General features: G+C 39.0%; 1 protein-coding gene across 2 annotated transcripts in view; it reads right to left on the reverse strand.

The window, feature by feature from the left end:
* The window catches only part of Nell1 (neural EGFL like 1), an 867,181-nt gene that overhangs the window by 19,811 nt on the left and 822,977 nt on the right, over nt 1-24,393 (reverse strand). The window contains exon 16 of one of the 2 annotated variants that reach the window (XM_021166735.3): nt 15,816-15,956. The exons of the other annotated variant lie outside the window; for it this stretch is intronic. Within the exon in view, the coding sequence (XP_021022394.1) occupies nt 15,816-15,956 (141 nt within the window). The remainder of the gene's footprint in view (nt 1-15,815; nt 15,957-24,393) is intronic. 2 annotated transcript variants of the gene reach the window in all.

The raw sequence follows: 24,393 nt of genomic DNA on the forward strand, positions 1-24,393 counted from the left end.
ATTTTATGTGAGTAGCAGCTTTACTTTTTGTGTGTTGTATGGGTCAATGTGTGCTGTCTTCAGCAATAGGGATTTTACCATCAAATTATGAAGGGTATCTAATATCCCTGGTAATAGCATGTTATGATTGAGGGGCTATGAGCCCTCACTTGCCAACAACCCAAAAGAGGTAATTCCTGGCACTGAACTTTTCATTTGCTATTCTGTGATGTTTCTTAAACATGTTGCCCATGACAGGGCCACTCCATTTTTAACTCTTTAAATATGTGCTGAATATATTGTAGGAAGCTTCTACAGTAATTGGTTTCCATCTGACATTTTTAAAATATCTTCAGTTTTATTTATCCTCCTCTGTAAAAGGGAAATAAAGGAACTCTATCTTTATAACCTATTCTGAGTTATAGTATTATTTTAAATTCATCTTTTATTTCAAGTGAGAATATACCATATTTTGATTAAACTAAATCCCCACTTCTTACAAACTCTTCCCATTGCTCTGAAACATTTTCCCTTCCAACTTCATGTATTCCCCTTTTTAAACCTACTGAACCCACTGGGTTCTGGTAGTCAGTGCCCGAGTGTAGGACCATCTATCTCCTGGAGGCACATCCAAAGGAGAAAACTGACTCTCTCTCCCCAAGCGGCCATCAATTGATGTGCACACCACTATGGGCAGTGAGGGCAGAACTGGAACTTTATTGCTCACTCTGCCTAGTGCCCCAGATGGCAGAAAACATCTTAGGCAATCTGTTTATATAACTTCATGTAATATATAAATTCATGAAATTTACAAAAATATTCTTTATATAGCCTATATTGATGAAATTTTGTTTTTGGAGTGTTCAGCAAGCACAAGGACTAACCAATAGTTTGCCCTCAAGGAAAATTTTTTCTTACTAATTTATAGTCTGAGATAACCTTGATTCTAATGTAAAATAGAAGAAACATATAAAAAGGTAGTCACAGTGAAACAGGAAGGCAAAATCTCATGGTCCCCCAAAACAACTTCATTTTTCTATCATTTTTTTTTTTTTTTTAGGAAAAGGGCCAAGGGGACCACTTAATAAATCTATCTAGAAACTGTCTAAAAATATAATTTCCAACAAATCATTACCAATTTTTGCTCTCTCTAAAATAATCTCAAAATTGGCAGTTAATTCCCACCCTAAAATGTTAATTCCCACTCCTGAAATGATAGCTTAGTATTTGGCTATTTCAAGTTTACAAAATGGCAAAGACATTAGCAACTCTTTCCCTTCACAAAAAAAAGAACACAATGGCAAGCAAACCTCCTGTCCATAATAAAAGCAAAGTGTAAAACCCAAATGTTCACTACAGAAGGGAAGGACTTCAAAGTCAGCACAGAGCTGTGTTGCCTACAGAGTTGCATGGAATTGCTTTACTTATGACACAGAAACCTAATTCCACTTCCGTGAAATTTAACAGATTTGTGGAAAGCCAGATGTTAGCAATTATGGAAACTGACATTATTCATATTCTTGGTAACAGACCTGTTTGCTCTGCACAAAGCCAACTTAATCTATTACACATATCCCAAGGCATCCAAAAGGAAGAGGCACCCTATTTACATATTGCAATTGTTGTTCCCTGTTGAGCAAGTGCAAAGATACTCTCCCGAGAGACTTCTGCAAATCATCAGACAAGCTCACAGTCTGACAAGAGACAATGACAGAAATCAACCAAAGCATTTCATGCTCAAATCCAGAGTCATTACTGCAGCCTTGTTTTACTCGTTGTAAATACTAGTTTTCTGTGATTTCTTTGTGTTTCCCCTTATATGTTCATTATTTAAACGCTCCATACTTGAATAAGACTTTTCTCTTATTAGAGCTTGCATTAGAGCTAATTTTCTTACATTGGTATTTTCACAAATTCTGAAAGCTGTGATTACCATACTCAATTTCACTTTAAGAGAAGTCTAGCTGCACACAGTCTGTCTGATTCCTTCCTTGATTCGAGGTTGTGAGGTTACTTGGGCATGGAAAAAAATATACTTCGAGATGTTTATATCAGAGGCAATCAAACCATTCCCAACTTAGCCCCAAACAATTTCCCTACTCCGCCGAGAGGAAAAAAAAATGGCTTTGCAGGAATCTTAATGCCATAAAAAAAAAATGTATCAGTGTTTGCCTGAGGAGCTGAAGCTGCTACAGGTTGATTTCAGAACTCAACACAAACCCCTTTCCCAAAGGTGAGTAGTGGGCCAAGAAAATGAACTGCTTGATTATCTCATATTTCTCCATCTTGAATGACTTTTGCAGCATATCAGATTCAAAACAGGTGATGTGTTAGAAAAGGACATTTAACCCGGAGTTTGAACATCCAGCTCTGTGGGTTCTGACTTGGAAAACATGAGTGGCTCAGAAATGAGAACAGAGCTAGGGGGGTTATTAGTAATAGAGAGGATAGAGCACAGGGGCCGCCCCACAGCTACAATGGTACTACCTCTTTTTATGATGGCAGAAAGATAATGGGAAAAGGAACATATAGTGCACATCAGCAGAATAATTCTGATAAAATGCAGAGAAAAACAGGGGCTCTTACATCTTGCAAAGCAAAGGGCTTACAAGCCATTAAGCTGCACAGTTAACTCCAGGACTAGAATAAGGCTTCCTAGCTATGTGATCTTATATTCTGCTTTTCCACATTTAGCTGGGAGCTCTGCTTTAGAGCATAGACGATTAAGAATGAGGCTGACATACATAACACATTGGAAGGCATCACCAAGCATAGCAAGGGACTCAGATCACCTAACTGTCACAGAGCATGTCATATAGCTAGAGGAGGAAAACGGGGCATGCCTTCATTATTGGCCACATTGCGTGTCATTGGAAGATTTCAATGTTTGTCCAGGGTCACCTTTTCAGTCTCTGCCTTAGCCCTCTTGAAAAGACTCTTTCATTAAAGGAACCAATATGATCTGGACTAGCTATCCCTCCATGTAGTTTCTTGATCCTGATTCTTGGTATCAACAGCTAGAAGAATACTCTAATTATTCATTACTGTTGTCTTCTGCATGTGTGCAAGCTTCCAGGGAACTTGTCTTCCTAGGCCAGGTTTTGAGCCTCCTCCTGATAGCTTATTGCAAAACCATCCCTTAGACTTAGCAAATATTGAAACATTGGTATGAAAATTTGATCAGAGAGCTTTCATAAACTTCCTGAGGTTTAATAATCCCTTAACCATCCTCTCACCTTATCACTCATTCATTCTCAGTTGCTAAGAGTCTATTTCTAATTATTTAATTCACCATATATATCAATTATCAAGTTACTACCTAGGGAAAGAGATACAACGAAAAAGGGAAATATATAGACTTATATTTTCAAATTTTCGTCTTTCCTAAAATCCTAACACTTGTGTATCTTCTTCCTCCCATGGAGGGGAGCTCGCATTCTCAGGAAAAGCTTCCTTTGAGAAAGTTCCAGGTAACCTAAGGAAAGTAAGACCCTTGCCTCAGCCCCACTCTGAAATTTGCTTGTTGTATGACTCTGGAAGACATTTAACTCTGAGGTTCAGTCATCCTCTGCAAAATGCAGATGCAAATGTATGTCAGGTAGTTTGGTAATTTGGTTAAACATAAGAAAGCACCATCCTGCAAACATCACTTACAGATGCTGAGCTTCCACTGGCGTTCCTGATCCTTTTCCTGCTATATTCCTTATCACTTAGAGTTCATCTCTTCCTGCTCTCCCATCTTCCAAATTTAAATTCAGTCTGCACTTGACTCCAGATCTCTTACTACACAGGCAGCACATTCTTTCCTCTTGTTGGAAAAGGTAGAATCCTGAAGTCTTACACAAACTCATGAGTTTTGGTTTGTCTACCAGTCAACAAGATCCAGGAATGTCAAAACGTCAAGTAATCTGTGACCTTTTATCTACAAACCTTGCATTATGGGTAAATATTGGGTACACATTTCTGATACTCTGTGAACTAGCCATGATTGTTAACTATGTTTATTTACAGAATATGCAGATCTGGGTATTTTACTGCAGATGGAGGTAGGAAAGCAAGAGTTGGTGAGGAAAGAGAACAATCTAAGATACCCAGTTCACTATTGTCTGCTGTGGACAAGTCTGACCTCTGTACATAGTGATAAAATTTGATTAAAATCAATACAATTATGACCAGTGGATAGGATGAATAGAAAAAAAATCTATTAACATTGAAATACTTCCTATCTGAAAATAATTTTAACACTTCCAGAAAGCTACAGTATCAATGCCAAATGTGTTAGATTTATGTGTTTTAATATACCTGGTCATGAGTGGAAGGAGAGTTGTTTTCTGTTATATGAACATCCTAACACACACCCAGCACCCAGCCACAGAAAGTTCATCATCACAGTCATTGTACTGTCTAGAAGTTTTATCAAAGTTTCACTTTTCAGGGCAAAGAATATTCTTTCCTGAATTCCAGATTTACACTGCATTGTGCTTCATGATTCCACATTCTTTCTTCTCTTCTCCGTACTCACTCAGCTTGCTAAGACCCATCTACCTCTTATCTGTGTGTCTGTCACAAAATGTTCTTGAGAGCCTTTGTCTACTAAGAAGTGCATGAACAAGTGTTCTACTTGATTGTGGTTGAGACGCATGGACAGGAACCCTTGGAATTGTTTCTCAGCCTCTTGGCTGGAATCAAGTGTTGAAGAAACATTTGCCATTTGGTGCACTGCTTTCTTTAGAGAAAAATAAAGTTAACTATATATAACTATATATAAAGTTAACTATATATATTCTTACCAAGGTCTTGTCTATTTCCAAGATGATATGGTTATTTTCAGCTCTGTGGAACTTAGCCTATATGTCAATTAGAAGACTTATAACAACACATAAAATCCAGATGTAAATAAAAGAAAGAATCCATGCTTGGGACAATTAATGAACTTCCAAGATTTTGGTTTGCTTGAAAATGATTGATGGGGCTGGAGAGATGGCTCAGCGGTTAAGAGCACTGACTGCTCTTCTAGAGATTCTGAGTTCAATTCCCAACAACTACTTGGTGGCTCACAAACATCTGTAATGGAGTCTGGTGTGTGTCTGAAGACAACTACAGTGTATTCATATAAATAAAATAAATAAATCTTTTTTTTAAAAAAAAAAGAAAATGACTCATGTATATAGTCTCAACAGTTGGGAGACTGAGGCAGGGGGACTACTATTTGCATTAGGACAGACTGGGATGCAGGAAGACCGTTTCCTAAATGAAAACCAGTAACAATAAAAAACAAACAAGATAGTTCAGCAGTCTCCTTGCACATTCAACGTTTAGTGAAATAATCCCAGTCCCTTCTTGGATATTTGCAAGCAAGTGTCAGACAAAGAAGGCATGTTTTTCTTGTCTGTATTACATCTGCATCAAAGTAATCTTTAATGGAAATACATGCAGGGGAACCAGCCAGGCTGAAATCAAACTAATCCCTGATGTGATAGATCATTCTTTGAAGCATGCTGCCAGATGAGGGATTATTTCATTTCTTTTCTGTGTCAATCAAAAGTCTTAGACACAGAATGGTACAAGGTGGCTTAGAAGGATTGTCTTGTAATTTATACAGAAGGTAAAGGACATAAAAATATTATTAGTGTACAGGTCTTTCACTTGTTTGGTTTGAGTTACCCCGAGGTATTTTATACTATTTGTGGCTATTGTGAAGGGAATTTTTCCCCAAATTTCTTTCTCAGCCTGTTAATCATTTGTATAAAGGAGTTATTTGAGTTAATTTTATATCCAGCCACTTTGCTGAAGTTGTTTATCAGCTGGAGAAGTTCTCTGGTAGATTTTTTTGGGTTGCTTATGTATACTACCATATTATCTGCAAATAGTGATACCTTTATTTCGTCTTTACCAATTTGTATCCCCTGGATCTCTTTTTGATGTCTTATTGTTCTAGCTAACACTTCAACTAATAGATATGGGAAGAGTGGGCATACTTGTCTTGTCCCCGATTTCAGTGGGATTGCTTTAAGTATGTCTCCATTTAATTTGATATTGGCTATTGGTTTGCAGTAAATTGATTTTATTATATTTAGGTATGGGCCTTGACCTGTATGACAATAACTTAAATCCTTTCAAGAAAGAAATTGAAGAAGATCTCAGAAAATGGAGAGATCTCCCATGCTCATGGATTGTCAGAATTAACATAGTAAAAATGGCCATCCTACCAAAGGTAATCTATAGATTCAATTCAATCCCCATCAAAATCCCAAGACAATTCTTCAAAAACATGGAAAGAGTAACTCTCAAATTCATCTGCAAAGGCAAAAATCCCAGAATAGCGAAAACATTTCTTAACAATAAAAGAACAGCTTGGGAATCACCATCCCTGATATCAAGTTTTACTACAGAACAATAGTGATAAAAACTGCATGATATTGGTACAGAGACAGACATGTTGATCAATGGAATAGAATCGAAGACACAGAAATAAAACCGCACACTTACTGTCACTCAATCTTTGACAAAGATGCCAAAAATATACAATGGAAAAAAGAAAGCATCTTCAATAAATGGTGCTGATCTAACTGGCTGTCTGTATGTAGAAGAATGAAAATAGACCCATATTTGTCACCTTGTACAAAGCTCAAGTCCAAGTGGATCAAAAACCTCAACATAAAACCATATACACTGAACCTAAAGAAGAGAAAGTGGGAAAGAGCCTTGAATTCATTGGCACAGGGGTAAATTTTCTAAACAGAACTCCAATGGCTCATGCTCTAAGATCAAGATAAATGGGACCTCATGAAACTGAAAGGCTTCTGTAAGGCAAAGGACATAGTCAATAAGACAAATCTGCAACCTACTGATTGAGAAAAATATCTTCATTAACCCCACATCCGATAGAGGGCTAATATCCAAAATATATAAAGAACTCAAGAAGTTAATCACCAAAAAACCAAACAACCCCCCAAAAAGTGGGGTATAGACCTAAACATAGAATTCACAACTGAGGAATGGCTGAGAAACACCTAAATAAATGTTCAAACTCCTTAGTGATCAGGGAAATGTAAATCAAAACAACTCTGAGATTCCACCTTACATCAGTCAGAATGGCTAAGATCAAAACCTCAGGGGACAACACATGTTGGAGAGGATGTGGCAAAAGAGGAACACTCCTCCATTGCCAGTGGGATTGCAAACTGTAACAACCACTCTGGAAATCAATCTGGAAGCTCCTCAGGAAATTGGAAAGAGATCAACCTGAAGACCCAGCAGTACCACTCTTGGGAATATACCTAAAAGATGCCCTACTAGGCCACAGGAGCATCTGTTCCACTATGTTCATAATGGCCTTATTTGTGATAGCCAGAAGCTAGAAACAACCTAGATGTCCCACAACAGAAGAATGGATACAGAAAATAAGGTTCATTTACACAATGGATACTACTCAGCTATTAAGAATGAGGGCATCCGGGCGGTGGTGGCGCATGCCTTTAAAAAAAAAAAAATGAGGACATCCTGAGTTTTGCAGGCAAATGGATGGAACTAGAAAATATCATCCTGAGTGAGGTAACTCAGACCAAAAGGACATGCATGGTATGCAGTCACTAATAAGTGAATATTAGCAAGAAAAAAGAAAAAAAAGAAAAAGAAAAAGAAAAAGAAAAGAAACTCATATAGAATACACATGATACAGTCCACAGAATTCAAAAAGCTCAACAAGCTTAAGTGCCCAAGTGATGCCTCAGTCCCACTTGGGAGAGAGAAGAAAGCAATCACAACTGGGAAGGGAGGGCGAGAGGGAGGGACCTGGGAGGGAATGTGGACAGGGGGGTCAGTGGTGGGTAGAGGGGAACCTGATCTGATATTGGGTAAGGGAAAAATACAGAAGCTCAGAGGGCCAGCAGAAAGAAAGTAAACAGGCAATTTCAGGAAATGGAGGTTGGGGGGACCTCCCAGAATGCACCAGAAACCTGGGAGGTGAGAGACTCCCAGGACTCACAGGGAAGGGCCTTTGATGAAATGCCTGACAGTAGGGAGAGGGAACTTATAGAGCCCACCTCTAGCAGGAAGACAGGACATCAAGTGAGGGATGGGGTTGCCATCCTACAGTCACACCTCTGACACATAATTGTTTCTGTCTGGAAGAATTACAGGGATGGAAATGGAGAGGAACCTGAGGAAAATAAGATCCAGTGAGAGGCCCAAAGTGGGATTCAGCTCAAGGGGAGGACCCAAGGCCTGACACTATTACTGAGGCTATGGAGCACTCACAAAAGGGACCTATCATGACTGCCCTCTGAAAGACCCAACAAGCAGCTGAAAGAGTCAGATGCAGTTATTTGCACCCAACCAATGGACAGAAGCAATTGACCCCTGTTGTTGAATTAGGAAAGGCTGAAAGAAGCTGAGGAGAAGGTCGATTCTGTAGGAAGACCAGCAGTCTTGATTAATCTGGACCCCTGAGAGAGTGCTAATATCCAAAATTTAGAAATAACTCAAGAAGTTAGACACCAGCAAACCAAATAACACAATTTAAAAAAAAATAGAACACAGAGCAAAACAGAGAATTCTCAACAGAGGAATCATGAATGGCTGAGAATCACTGTTTTAAAAAATGTTTAAAGTCCTTAGTCATCAGGGAAATGCAAATCAAAACATCTCTAAGATTCCATCTCACACCCATTAGAATGGAGATAAAAAACTCTAGAGACAGCACTTGCTGGGGAGGATGTGGAGGAAAGTGAACACCTCTTCATTGCTGCTGGTAGTGTAGACTTATACAACCACTTTGGGAATCAATTGGTGGTTTCTCAGAAACTAGGAATAGTTCTACCTCAAGACCCAGCTATGCCACTCCTGGACATACACCCCAGGAAACATCTTCATTCAGCCAATTACCAACCAAAATTAACTATCCCACAGGGATGCCATCCCATGGTAAGTGCTTTTGACTTGTATAGATAGCTACATGCTACATTAAAAAATAGTTACTTCTACCAAAAAAAAAATCATTTTCACACACCATAAAATTTAAACATTAGGAGAAACATATTACAAGGAAGGTTTCAACACTCTGAACTCCCCCATCACGATACTGTCTACAGCTTCACAACCTCCGCTCTCCCTTTCCACCCTCACACCCATACATCAGGTGCTTCATTAGGTTTATGGTGTTACCCTCCCCCAAACACAATTAACTCCCTTTATGATGTCTCCACTCAGGCCGCTATTGTGGTTTTCCTGGATACATTGTTTCCTTTGACATACACTTTCCCTGCTCTTCTTTCTCACTCTCCAAGGAAAACACCAGGATTCCAACACTGCTCTTTTCAAAACGTTATGCACTTCTTTCTCACTCTCCAAGGAAAACACCAGGATTCCTCCACTTGCTCCAACACCGCTCTTTTCAAAACGTTATGCACCTGACTAGCCCACAGTGACTTCCTCCATTCTCTACCTACTTCCTTTTCCTGCCACTCAGACTTCAGGAAAACTGAATGGTGAATGGTGATTTTTTTTTTTTTTTTTTTTTTTTTTTTTTTTTTTTGCCAGTACTGCTCTGTTTGATCTGAGTAGCACAGTTTAAGATTCAGTGCTCATAAAGCCACACGTAAAGTTTTCACAGAAAGCAGGAGCAACCTCAGAATAAACAAACAATTCAATATTCATCCCAAAGAAGTTGTAGATGCTGGTGTCTGAATGGCTGCTTAGACATGATCCTGGCCTCCGATGTATTTAAGCCTGGAGCTTTGATAATGAAACGATTGCTCATACTGAGCCTCGAGAGGCAAGGAGCTGACAACTGCCTAGAATTTGACACTAAGGATTATTTAGGAACTGAGAACAGAAGGCAGATGATTCTCCATGGAGAAACGTTACAGATCTCCAGTCAGAAGATACCAAGGAGTTGAATCAGAATGGCAGCTGAAATGCTGATGCTGGGACCTGGCATTTTTCACAGTGCTTGTAACACTGCAGAGGGACAGCATCTTTCTGAGATCCCAGGGGAAAATCTCAGCTAATGTCCTCTGTAAGATGTAAACACAGATGTACAGGCACACTTACTGAGTATTCCAGGATCCTCTGCAGTTTTTCAATGAAAACTCATTGCAGCGGTTCGAAGAGTGGGCAGCATCGTTAGCCAATAGTGTCTCATCAAAACCTTAATCACAGGGGATTAAGAGGGATGGAGGGGCTTAAATTTGCATTCTTAAGAACCTCAAGTGAAAGTGAGCATCGCTGCTCACAGGTCTGGAATCACTACCATCATCTATACAGGACATTTCCAATGTGGAAATTAATTCTACAATGTGCCCAGTTATTCTGCATGTCCACTCACACATAAGCCTTACCATCCCCACCTCTGCAGCCCTTGAAGGGATCAACTAGGCTGGTGGCCAGGCTACCTGCCCCTCTCTCTTTATAAGGACATGCCCAGCAAGCACCTGAAATTCCTCTCCATGCAAATTAAGCACTCAGGCCTCCTCAGCCCCAGTCTTCTCCATAAATGAATCCCCTGATAGGCTATCCATTTCCAAGTGTTTACCTCTAGACACCTCAAAATATGAGCAACATTCATGGACTCGGTAGTCTTTGTCAGTCAGTCTATCTGTCTGTGTAGGAAAAATCAATAATCAAGATATTAATTAAGAGGTACTAGGTGCAATCATGTAAAGTTGGAGGGGGGAGCAAAAGGGTAGCTATGATGTAAAGACAGAACTCATGCATGAAATTCACAAAGATAAAATTAATTAAAAACTGCCTAGGAAATACAAGATTTAAGGCAAAACAAATTCGGGACATTCATAACGCATAGGGAAGAGTCCACTTAGTTGTTCATTAAGTGGTCATTATGCAAAGCACTCGCTAACAGAATTATCCTGAGCATAAATGAGTCGGGAGATAAAATATCTTACAACGCTAAGTAGTATATAGATTTTAGGTATTATTAATAGATCTTTGTACTTTACCCTGTGAGTCTAATTGAGCACATGCTATCTGGTATTACTGTTCTCTGGTCTGCACTGAGTCCTTTCTCTCCTAATTGCCTCCATATATTATAATGCAAACCACATCACTTTACAGTGAACTATGGTTTGTATAGGAAAGCCACTGCTTGCTTCATTCGTGATTTTTGTTTGTTTGCTTTCTTGTTTGTTCATTTTTGAATGTCTAAGTGTTAATATTCCTAAGGTATGAATTCTCTGCATCATCCATTCTAACAAGTTAATACTGTCTTATGGATATCATTTAATCATGTGTGTATATATATATGCATGCATGCATTTGTTTGTCTGCATGTATGTATGTGTATGCATACCAATATCCTAATTGCTCCTCTACTTTTATCGATGTAGTTGCCATCTGATAAGAAGTGACCTCCAGCCTCCCCAGATCCTTTGTACTGCTTTCTGGTCATTGCTAATTACTGAGACTATTAGGAAGAGGTTTCAACATGGAAACCAGCACCATATCTCTACTAAACAGTATCAGGGATGGTGACATAGTTTGAGTCTTAAAAGACTCCTAAAGCCCATGTGTTGAAGGCTTGGACCACAATGCAACAGGTTTATGGGTATGGCTTTAAAAGGTGACTGGATCATCAGTTATCTGGCCTCATGAGTGGATAATATTATTTCTGGATTCTGACCCCAGTAGGTCAGTACAGGAATTCTGGGCGAGGGACATAGACCATTGAAGGATATACATTGCTTCTACCATTTTTTTTTATCACCCCTCTCTTTTTTATTTGGTTCCTGGACACCATGAGATGAGCAGTTTTCTCTATCACATGATCCACACCATAATGTTCTACCTTGCTATGGACCTAATGGAGTTGGCCCAACAATGGATCAAAACCTCTAGAAATAGTCTTCCTTTTGTATGTCTGTTGCAGCAACATAAGGCTGAATAACACAGTATCTGACAGGATAGGCCTGACAGGTATTTTGAGATCCTATTAGAATTCCACCAAATACCTGATTTTAGTTCAACAACATACAGGCTTGCACCATTAGCCCCTTTATCCAGATGACTGATCAGCCTTGGGTATGACAGACTCTGTACCAATGTTATGTGTAAATTGTTTATCACTGAAATGAAGACAAGCATCTGTGTTTCCAGAAGTCTCCACAACACATTCTGTCTACTTGTCATGATGAACAGGTCCAGGTTTATACACCTGTGTCTGAACTTGTGAGACAATATCAAGCTTCCAGCATGGCCTGTGTAGAACTCATTCTTATCTAACTCACCAGATGCAGCCAACTCTGCTAAGAGATCTTTTGAGGATGCCCAGTTAGCCAAAAAGAAGTGGAGAACATGTTTTTAACCTCTGTATCTGGGTCCTGGAATTGTTGAACCATCACAAATCTACTTTACCTACTTGGTTTCTTGGTCCATCTGAAAATATTTGTAACATCTAACACACATGGAAATGTTAACACCACCTCTGAGACAACTGACAAGGGTGCTAACAAGGATATTTAATAAGAAATTCCATTAGAACCTTACCAAGTTGTTTGGTTACCTATTGTTACTCCATATCGTGATAAAAGTTAACAATACACAACTAATACTTCATTGTGTAAAAACACTATTTTAATGACTTAAAATAATAAAAGAAGTCACTTTGCTCTTCATTATACAGTGGCAGCTGCTCATGTTGTACTGTTTATTGTGACCAGAGAGCAGAGCACAGTGGGGTGCTTGCTTCCCTCTACTGTGTCCTGTGAAGAAGGTTGTGACAGGAGGATGACAGCTGCCCAGCATTGGGAGAATATCTGGGCCTCCTTCCAATGTACCTCAAGAAAATGATTTTTTTTGATGTTGAAATTATTTTTATTATTTACTATAAGACTTCACAAAACGATTTAACTTATTACAGATATATAGAACATAACCAAAAATAGTGTAGAGATGAAAAACTAATAACACAAGACTTACATAGAAAATTCTGTTATAAATAAATAGGTGTGGGTCCACATAGATGGAACACCTTTTTAAAAAAAACTATTCTCGTTAGTGGAGAAAATCTGTACTGATGGCTTTCTGTGATAAATGAGCACTTTTATCTAGACAGTTGGAGACATTTCTAAGATCACAGTAGTCCAGGTCCCACAGAAGACCAACTGAAAGTAATTCTCTAGATTATCCTGTTAGATTATAAGAATATTTAAATCTACCTGAGATCTCCTGTAAACTGAATTTAGAAATTTCAGGTTTGAGGAGTAAGATTTGATTGGGACATTCGTCAGTAGAAACTGGAGTTCAAGAAAATAAGAGAGAAATATATAAGCAAAGATTGGTGTCTGAGGAATAATGGAATAAGGGCTTGCACAGGCTGAAGTATCTGTACAAAGCACGAAAAGTATCAAAGGAAAATGAAGGTATACAGGACTGAGAACAGGGTGACAGAATGACATGGATGGGGACGTGCAGCTGATCTTTTAAAATATCTAAAGTACAATTTATCCTTTCTGTATGCTATCAGTACGTATGAGGTATTTCACCTTATTTCTTGATAACGCAGACCACCGTGCATGCATAGAAATCTGCTGAAGACTGAGGAAATGTTTCAGCAATACAATGTCTGCCCTGCAAACATGAGACTCTGAGTTCAGACCCCTAGCACATATGTAAAATTCATCATAGTGACACATAGCCATAACCTAATGCCAGGTCGAGGCAGAGATAGAAGGATCCTTGAAGCCCATTGGCCAACTAGAGAAATGCAATGCACTGGGTTCAGTGGACAATCCTGTCCTAATAATAAGATGAAACTGAGCAAGAAGAAAGGCAGACATTAATGTCTTTCCTCTGCACACCTGCACCTACACGTGCACACACCTGCACATCCTCATGCATAAATCCACATTTCCACCATGAACATACACATGCACATCTCCACACCTGCACATACACATGCACACACCCACATCTCTATACTTGCACATCATGCACAAATGCACATGAGTTTACACACACATGTACAGGTACACACACACACACACACACACACACACACACACACACACAGCTGCTTACAACTTCAACATTGGCACTGAAATCGCAGACTCCTAATAATGCATCAAGACTGAGTACCATACGAGGCCACTGGAAACTTCTGATAATACTCAGCACAAGGTATTTATGTGTCCCAGTCTCTTGGCAGCATTGTACAAATAACAAAACATAGAACAATTACTACCAAGGAGTCTCTTGTGTGTGATGACTCTACCTCTGTTTTGCCCGGTATTTCCACTTCTTGGATCACATGATCTACTTTGAGATAAAGAGGCAAATCTTGAATATTTTTATAGATAAAAATACATCTTGTGAGAGTGCTATTCTTTATTGTATCAACACCGTGGAGTTTCTGATGAAGTGAATATAGCAGGTGTTATTATCACCATCTGACAAAAATGGTATAGAATGATGAGACTATTTTAAAAGCCTTAAATGGCCACATTTTTAGATTCTAATGCTTGTTCTTCTACCATTGTCTGGAAGGAAAAGCATAGCCAAGTCAATTTTGCTAAGCCACCTTTTTTATTTTAAATGTTGCTTTAGAAATAGCCTACTCTTTTAAATGTAAGCATTGGTGGATTGTGCTATTTAGGCCTTATTTAGGTGTGATAATTTTCACTGCCACTAAGCTCTGTTATTATGATTCCAAGTTTTCAGTTTATAAATCCCTTAAGAATAGACATCTCTACTTGTTCACAGATATATCCCCAGAAGGTGTGATGAAGGGTGGGTGCAATGGGGGCTCTCATTGAATTTCTTTTCAGAAATGTCTTATGTGGTTTTGCAGAATCTAACATCTTTTGCCTTGCAGAACAATCTATAGACTTTGCTATGTCAAGTCAAATGGAAAATACACATGACCTCATATATTTTGAATGTCTGTTCTTTCAGTCATTTGACATAACTGTACTGAATACAGCATTTTTTCTAGAGGCAGCAGGTATGCTATTGAAAGAGAAACAAGGTCTCTGTCTCCTAAGAACATGTATATTTTTAGACCAGAGACTATTAGAAATATATTTGTATATGTGCTAAAGAGTACTTAAGATACAAATATATAATATAACAAAGTGCTTGGGGAAGATCAAATACACAGTATTTGATAACAGTCAAACTGTGTCTGTCTATAGAAGATTTGATGAGGCAACTATGCCAAGTGCCAGAGAGGACAGGAAAGACACATATCACAAAAATCACTGTCATGCTCAAAGTCTGTAAGGAGAGCAAACAGGCTAGCACACAGAGGAGTTAAAGCAATAAAGTGGTCAGGGACACTGCACCCTAAAAGCTTGGGAGCCATGAGAAAGTTAGAAAGTTGCTCACAAAGAGCAACAACAGACAAAAGGTTAACACAAAACATATTGAATGCATGCATCAGTTCAAAATTCACAGTTTCAAATAGACGTCCCGTCTTGTCCTGAAAAGACACATGTAGTATTATTCCTTTTATACATACCCAGATGAGGGATCAGACAGTAGACATGTCTAAGAGTTTGAATTGAGGCTACACTTTCTAATTCTAAATCGAGAACTATTTTCACTTGTTAGCTGCTTCTCCAACTGCCGAAAACTTCATCTTTTTGCCATGCTTTTACAGAGAAAGAACCAACCACCCTTAGCACATGGAGCCAGACTCTGTTCCTCTGAATACTCTACTTTGGTATAAAATTCTCACCATGCCACCCTCTAAAATCTTTGGCCTAGTATCTAAATTGTAGGGGAAGAACATTGGAAAACAGATTAATTTAGCCAGTGAGTGGTCACATGGAGTTGCAAAGCAATTCAACCCCAGGTGCAGGGTGTTTCTGAGAGCTGCTTACCAATGCAGGACTCCCCGGACAGTGAATAGGTCCCATCGTCATGGAAACCACTTCTGCACTCACAGTGGTACCACCCTGGAAGGTTAACGCAGCGGGAGTGGTTGTGGCACTCAACGAATCCCTCTGCACATTCATCAATATCTGCCTCAGAGAAAAACACAAGTCCACCGGGACATTAGTGTCTTTTACACTAACCTTTCAATAAATACCTCAAACATGCTCGTGTCAACATATGTCAACATATCAATTACAGCTGATATATCATCTAAAATTAAAGTCACAGAGATATCTAAATGTAGCAATCCAGAATCCAAAATGTGTTGAAAGCTTCACTCACCAGTACCTTTTTTCATAAATTATGAATAAACACCTATAGTCCTGGAGCCAATTATAATTGCACATTCTGGTTGACCATCTGAATAACTAAAATCTGAACTGACAACACAGTCTATTGGATAAATAGCTGATCTCAGACTCAGTGCTTCTAAATTAGTAATTCTAGATATTATTGTGTGTTTGCTGAAAATATTTAAGAACAGATGAATTCAGGGAATCCCATATTATGAATGTTCTAACTGACCTTTTAGAAGTTCCTGATATATATATATATATATCAGATATATATATACATATATATACATGATATATATATACATATATATCCTGATATATATATATACATATATATATATATGTGTGTGTGTATGTGTACATTTATAATTTTATACACACACACATACACAAATTATAGAATGAAGAAACTTGAAAATTGGTTAATTTAACCAACAGAGGATTGTCTTTAAATACTGAGTGTTGATCAGGGTAGAAAAACAACATACTGTTCCTGCAGACCCCAGAGGGATAAATAAAATATCTAGAATTTTCTTACTCCCTTGACAGAGAAAGGACACACACACCACTACCACCATCACCACCACCACTACCACCATGTAAACTTATACCACATTATCCAAATGTATTTCACTGATAAAGGCTTTCTCTTGGGAAACGTTCAACATCTCATGGATCTGTGCCTCTGGGGTATCTAATTTGGGGATGATAACATGCTGATTTACTAGTATAGATATTTTTTTTAAAATCCCCCTTATTCACTTATTTTTGATGAATGAAAGTCTCTTGAGCTTTGCTTATTTTCTCTGTGATCTGATTCTTCATAATCAGCAAATACCTGAATCATGCACATCATTTTAAGCCCAAAGGCTTGCCCCTGGGCTACAGTGGGAAGAATCTGCTTGCTGATTGTCATGCCAGCACTGGATCCTTCTGACACAATTCCTCCTTGTAATTATTTCTTGGAAGCTAGCAAGTGCTGGCTAAAACCCTTCTCTTTCTCCTGGAGATATCTGAACTATGGCATATATGAACACAAATTTAATTAACACTGAAATATAAAGCACAATAAATGAATGTGCCTTGGGATTTCTTTCAAGGAGGTCTGTTGAAGATATCAGCTCAGGGCCAGTCTGCTAGCATGGGCCCATTACTTCTTTGTAGCCTGAGTTGTGCACTGAGCTAAGGATGTAGCCTGAACTATGACACCGTAACTTCTTGACAGCGGAGTAGAGAGAGAAAACAGCTGAATGTAAGAGCTCCACAGAACCAGCTTGGTCCTAATTTGAGTTTGAACAGGATGCATTCTTTTACATGATGCTCCAATAGGCACCTACATGCCAGAGCCTAATACTTCTGTGGCATCTTCAGACACTGCAGTTAGATTGCATGTGGATTCCTATAAATCCCTTGAAATGAGTTCTTAACGCTTAATCTTGATTGTCACTTCCCAAATTTTATACATGGAAGCTGTGAGACAGACTAACATTCCAAACATAAAAATCAAAAATGAAGCGAGATAGGATAGACTCTGAGTTCACACAGGGGAAAGGCTCTCTTCAGGCGACTGCTAACTCAATGATTTCTAAATACAAGGCAGTGGGAAGTACAAGGTGTAACCAGAAGATTGATTTTGCAGAAATGACTTCCTCATGTTACAGTGAAAGACAAACCTTTCCATCAGAGTAGCAAGAAGTTCTACCTCTGACATTTACAAATATCTTAGAAAAGTGGCCATGATCTCTGAGTTACGGCTGCCTTGTGGAAGTAAGTGTGTAGGGAAAGTGAGGATAGAAAGCTAAGGTGTCTCAAACAGCAAAACAATCATTTGTCTTGCCCTGCCCATGAAAACCCTTGTTTAAATTTCCTTCCCTTTCACTTTCAAGTTTAGAGGATAAATAATCTGAGTTTATAAATAACAGCACAAATCCCAGTGTGGTAACACAGGCCTTTAATCCCAGCTCTCAAATTCAGGGGAATATGTATGTCTAAGGCCAGTTTGATCTCCACAGTGAGTTTCAGGACAGCCAAGGCAACATAGTAAGACCCTGTTTTAATCATGAGGATGAGGATGGTGGTGGTGGTGGTGGTGATTCACTTCCACTTTAAATTCAATGGGAAATTTTAGACTCAGGATAAACTATGTGCAAATACTTTGTTGATTTCTAAAATAAAATGATGTTAGTCTTAGGTTTTTAAAGCCTGAGAAGAGTCAAGTTGTCTATGGATACAAGTGACCTAGTAGGCATTAACTGTCAACTTGATTCACTCTAGAGTCAGTCACCAGAGAAGAGGGTCTCAATTCAGAGACTGCCTAAATCACCTTGGGACTATCTTGATTACTAATTAGTACAGGCAGTATCATCGCTGGGCATGCAGTCCTAGGCTGTATAAGAAAGATACCTAAAGGAATCCTGAGAATGAGCCATCAAGTGTGCTACCAAAGAGCTTTATTCTATTGATTTTTGCTTCTGATTCATGCCCGACTCTTCTCAATGGTAGACCATTACCGGAAAGTATAAGCAACGTGGATCTTGTTCCTCCCCAAGTGGCTTCCAGGTAGAGTGTTTCATCAATGTGCCAGAAGGTAGGCCAAAACAAACATGGACTCTGACAGCAGGGGGGATGCTCAGCTAAATTCTGCAAACCCCCCCCCTTCCCCCAGAACCCTGGAGAACCTCTGGCTTCCTCTGGAAATGAGAAAGACAATGACAACCTCCTTACCCTGCAGCTCACTTCCCACAGCAGATGCTTTGAGTCTAAAAAGAGTAACTATAGATCATGCACAGATTCAGGATAGTAAGGCTGCATCGTTATAGTCTCAGCAAAAGACGCACTGAAGCCAGAAACCCATTCTATCTGCACCATTGCTGCAAGTCTGGAGCACACATGGGTATCATGCTTTTACAATGCCGGTTATCACTTCTGAGCAATAACAGCATTGCTCAATGCAGCCACCACAGGTCTAAATATAAAAGTCTCTCTGAGGGGTTTCAGCCATGCTGGGTCTTTACAAATTACAAATGATAGATCCTCCCAAGCTGAGCCACTACTGCCTTTGTCTCTGGAGATTTGTTTTTCCCAGTCAGCACTTTGCTGCTGGCAAACAAACAAGACAGATGCTGTGGGAATGGGGTCCCCATGTGCTTACTGCGAAACCTAACTTTCTTGCTGAAGGACTTCTTATGAATTACAGTAAGAATAGCTGGCTGTCAGCATGTCAGTCATCCTAAAGGAAACAGACACTTTGTTTCCACTAGCAGGACCCAGGATTGTCTTTAAATCTCAGTTTAATCACATATACATCTGAAAAGGCGAGAAAGGGGTTACAAAAACCCAACTGATGCTGCGGAATATTTGAGGCCAGAACTCATGGTATTTATAGCCATGGGAGCTACACAAACTAACATTATTGTCCAGGGTCCTTTGCTGAGCCTTGGTAAAAAATCTAGCTGTGTCTGAGTCTGCGTCAGTCACAGTATCATCATCATATCAATGACCTCAGAATAAGATGGTTTATGCAAAGACAATGCACTTTTCAATTCTCTGAATGTTATGAGAGGAAATCTGTAAAAATTATTTTAGTATTGTGGAAGATTCAGAGTTGAATGATTGGTAAAATCTCAAAGTTCACAGCTAAGAAAGAATAACTATGGCCAGGATTTCTTCAGTGTTCAACCAGTATCACCTTCTTTAGCTCCTCCTTCCCCCGGTGGCTCAGGGTCTTTGGACCATATACAGTATACTATATCATATTCTAACAAACATTTCCCTTTGCGTTCTTCATTCAGATACCAATGTCCCAAGAATAGGGATAAGGAGAATTTCATTTAGGCTTACATTCATTCATAGCAAGTAAATGATAAACAATTGGGAAGTACTTAATCTACAAATGCATAAGCAAGTAAATGAAACTGATAACAGTATCATGACTTAAATGATTGAGCAGGTGCCACCATATAGATTGGGAATACTACACTATTGCTACTGTTTGTGAATTAACAGACATGAGGCCAAGTCTTAAAACTGAGTACAATGGGGCTAGTTTAAGGATCATATATTATTTAATGCTGACAAATACCATTTAGTTTCTGATTAATACCTTGTGTCCAATTCTAATCTTTAGTGGTTTAAAAGAAATAAAGTAGGAAACAAAAAGAGCTATAAATAGTCTCAGTGAACATTCCTTCCTTATTAAGACATTTATTGACATCAAAAGTATATGATTGTTCAAGGATTTTCTTTTGTTCTAAGTGATATGTTAAATATTTGGGTGGATATATAATAGGGTACACTTCTATTGAAAGCCTTTTGGAAGTATGTGATTCTTATGAAGTCATACTCTGTTAATCTGAAACAGTTGTGGAGGAAAATGATTTTAGTCAAAGTTTCTCAAGAGTGTTTTCTGTCTTCATTCTTTCTTCCCTTCTTCCTCTTCTCCTCCTTCCCCTCCTTCTCCTCCTCCACCTCCTTGTCCTCCTTCTTCTTCTGTTTCCCCTTCTTCTATTGGAGACTTAACTCAGGGTCTTGTGGACTCTATCACTGACTGTAGTTTTGATCCTTAAAGTCTTTTATTAAAAGGACAAGTTTATATTTCATACTAGTTGTGGGAAGCTCATGGTATAGTTGTAGCTCAGTATGCTAAGGGCATGGTGGCACAAGCCTTTAATCCCAGCACTTGGGAGGCAGAGGCAGGCGGATTTCTGAGTTCGAGGCCAGCCTGGTCTACAAAGTGAGTTCCAGGACAGCTAGGGCTATACAGAGAAACCCTGTCTCAAAAAAAAAACAAAATAAATAAATTAATAAAACCAAAAAAAAAAAAAAAAAAGAGCAGCTCTGAACTTGTGAGTCCCGACCTCTTTGAGGATTACATATCAGATATTTATATTACAGTTCATAACATTAGCAAATTACAGTTTTGAAGTAGCAACAAAATAATTTTATGGTTGGAGGTCACCACATGAGGAGCTGTATTCAAGGGCCACAGCATCAGGAAGGTTGAGAGGCACTGTGCTAGTGCATCATGACTACTCTAAGAGTTTGCAGCATGAGACTGAGTGGTGGAAAACTTGTTACTTTCTACTCAACATAAGATTACTAGGTGTTAAGCATAACACTATCTCTGCTTGACCCTGACATAACTCTCTCTTGTGAGGCGATGCCAGTGCCTGGCAAATACAGAAGTGGATGCTCACAATCATCTATTGGGTGGAACACAGGGCCCCCAATGGGGGAGCTAGAGAAAGTACTCAAGGAGCTAAAGGGGTCTGCAACCCTATAGGTGGAACAACAATATGAACTAACCAGTACCCCCAGAGCTCGTGTCTCCAGCTGCATATGTAGAGAAGATGGCCTAGTCAGCCATCACTGGGAAGAGAGGCCCCTTGGTCTTGCAAACTTTATATGCCCCAGTACAGGGGAATGCCAGGGCCAAGAAATGGTAGTGGGTGGTTGGAGGAGCAGGGCAGGTGGAGGGTATAGGGACTTTTGGGATAGCATTTGAAATGTAAATGAAGAAAATATCTAATAAAAAAATTTAAAAAAAAAGAGAGAAGTAAGGGTTTCTGGTTTGTAGGAATAAAGCCAGGTAGAGAAAACTAGAATACTAAAACACACACACACAGCTATAGCTATAACTTTAGAGACATATGACTTATAATTCTTGCTTACCAACATATTACTTTATTACTTAAATCTTACAGAACCGTGTTTTCTGATTTGTAGTATGAAAATAATAAAGTAGAACTTCAAACTGCTCAATCAAATCAAAATGTATGATTTTATTCAACACTGTCATTAAAATTCTAGGATGAGATCACTGTTAAAATGTAGTAGACAAGAAAAGTGGATTCTCCAAATTAAAAGAAAGAACCCTGGGCCCCAAACTACAGGCAACAAAGGAATGCTTAGAGCAGGGAAGAGTCTTCCCCAGGGAAGACCCGACTAATTCATTGTCTAATACATACCATCCTCATCCCTGGAGACATACACCGAAGAACATTATGCAGATTCGGTGGGCTGTATTTATATATTTATTAACCCATGCATATATAACAACAAACACCATGAATCCGAGAGATAGTAAGGAAGGGGTGTTAAATGAAGGAATTGAAGATAGAATGGTAATTATATTAGAAATTCAAAGAAGAAAAGTTAAAAGTATCAACTTGGAGTCAGGAAAATTGCTGGGAATAAAAAGTGTTTTCTGGATCTTAAGTGTATTTCTTCTTTTTTTTTTATCTTGAGACAATAAAATTATAAAATATTGAATCTATACTCAATAGAATCTAAGACATGAATCCTCTCACCAATGCTATGTAAATTTAGGAAAGTAAAGTCTGCAACATCAAATTGCTGCAAGCACAGCAAACTAAAACCCAGTGAATCTGCCAGGACTGGCACTGAACACAGACCTCAGAGACCCCTCAACAGAGACAAACTGTCCCAGCTACTTTTCTGGGTTCCTGTGGTTTGTCTTGACTACTTTATTTGTAAGTAGGTAAATTACCCGCCTGATAAAATTCCAAGACAGCCTATAAACATGTCTCGTGGTATCCTTAATGCATATATTCACCTGTTCATTCAGGGTCACTCTTTGGAAACCTTAGGGGCCATATATTGAAAATGGGGGAACTTTTGTCTCTTGACTTCCAGCATTGCTACATGGAGCAAGATTTTTTTCTATAGACTTCAAACTGTGGTGTGATATTTAGAAGAGTGAGAAGCCTTTTGCATTGGTGCATGCCTTTGATCCCAGACTTGGGAGACTGAGGCAAGCAAATCTATGTGCATTTGAGGCCAGTGGGACTACATAGCAATTTCCAGGACTACATTGAAAGATCCTGTCTCTAAACAAATCAAAGCAAGCAAAGCACGCCCATGTGATAATTGACCCACTACACAGAATGGGACTATACCCCTGCTCTACCCAGCCTTTCTCAACTCTTTTAATATAGTCATTGCTATATCAAAATGGTAAAGTTTTCATGTTAGAACTCATGCAGACTTACTCTCTAAAGGAAAGCAAGAAAAGCTCTCAACACATATACAACCAGCCCCAGGAGGAGACAGTTTATGCTGAGAGTCAGTGGAATAAAGGTCAAACCAGAAAAGCTGCATGGTCAGATACACTTGAGTAGGAGGTCTGGTACACTTACTTCCTGGCTGCCATATTCTGACCAAAATATATATCTTTTTTTGAGCTTCTATTTCCTTAGCTCTACTTCACAAAGCTGAGCAGGCACTTATAAAGAGGGTAATAATCATGTCTCTACAGGATTAGGTGCACGCTATCCTATTGAAGCCAGACAAGGTAGCCATCTGCTACATAGAGGGTAGGGGGATATCCAGGGCAGACCCCCTCTTAGAGGCAAAGAGGAGGTGGAGGGAGGCAGAACTTTATGAGGGGAGATCTGGAGGGGAAAGCATTTGGGATGCAAATAAAATAATTAATCAATAAAAAAGGTGAATGAAAGCAAAAAAGAGAGTAATACTGTTCATATTAAGGCATACTGCTTTCTAGGTCTCAATTATTTGTATAAAATGGAAGTGTTCTGTGATATTTTACTTCAAAATCACACAGGCACACGTGCAAATGTACACACACACACACACACACACACACACACATACCACCTTCACACTTTCAGTAAATTCATTTTCTTTGTGAGAACTTTTCTCTTAGCTCCCATTATCAAATCAAATAAAGATCCAAGCCCTTATAACTAACTGTTTAAAAATCTTTGTCTAACCTATCTACTGCATTTGAAATCCTCTTCTAATATATTTGAAACTGCCTTTCAACAATTTTTGGCCCTTGACTCAAATGATCAACTCAAAGTCTCAATGGAACTTTCTGTTGCTACCATATATAAACTTCCAACTTCCCCTATCTAGCTCCACCTACTTTCCCTTGCTCAAATGCATGTGTTTTGTCTTTTATGCCTATGCTCATCTAGCAAACTTTATATGTTGCACGTGTTCTTGTTTGCTTTTTCTTTATTCCCTGACTAGCATGCACAGACCTTGATGTCACTTGAGGATAGAACGGATCCTAGAACCTAGAGGGCAGTAATGGACATCTGCTGAAGGAAAGGAAGAAGTGAAAAAGAGAGAGGGGAGGAAGGCCACAGGAAATTCATTTTTTTCAATGGTGTCAGATGTTGCCTTCTACTAACTCACTTTCTCCAGATCCACTGCCAACATCACACTCTGGGCTCTTCTTCTC

Source organism: Mus caroli, unplaced genomic scaffold, assembly GCF_978045245.1.
Source record: "Mus caroli unplaced genomic scaffold, Mus_caroli_1 scaffold_8, whole genome shotgun sequence".
Taxonomy (NCBI): Eukaryota; Metazoa; Chordata; class Mammalia; order Rodentia; family Muridae; genus Mus; species Mus caroli.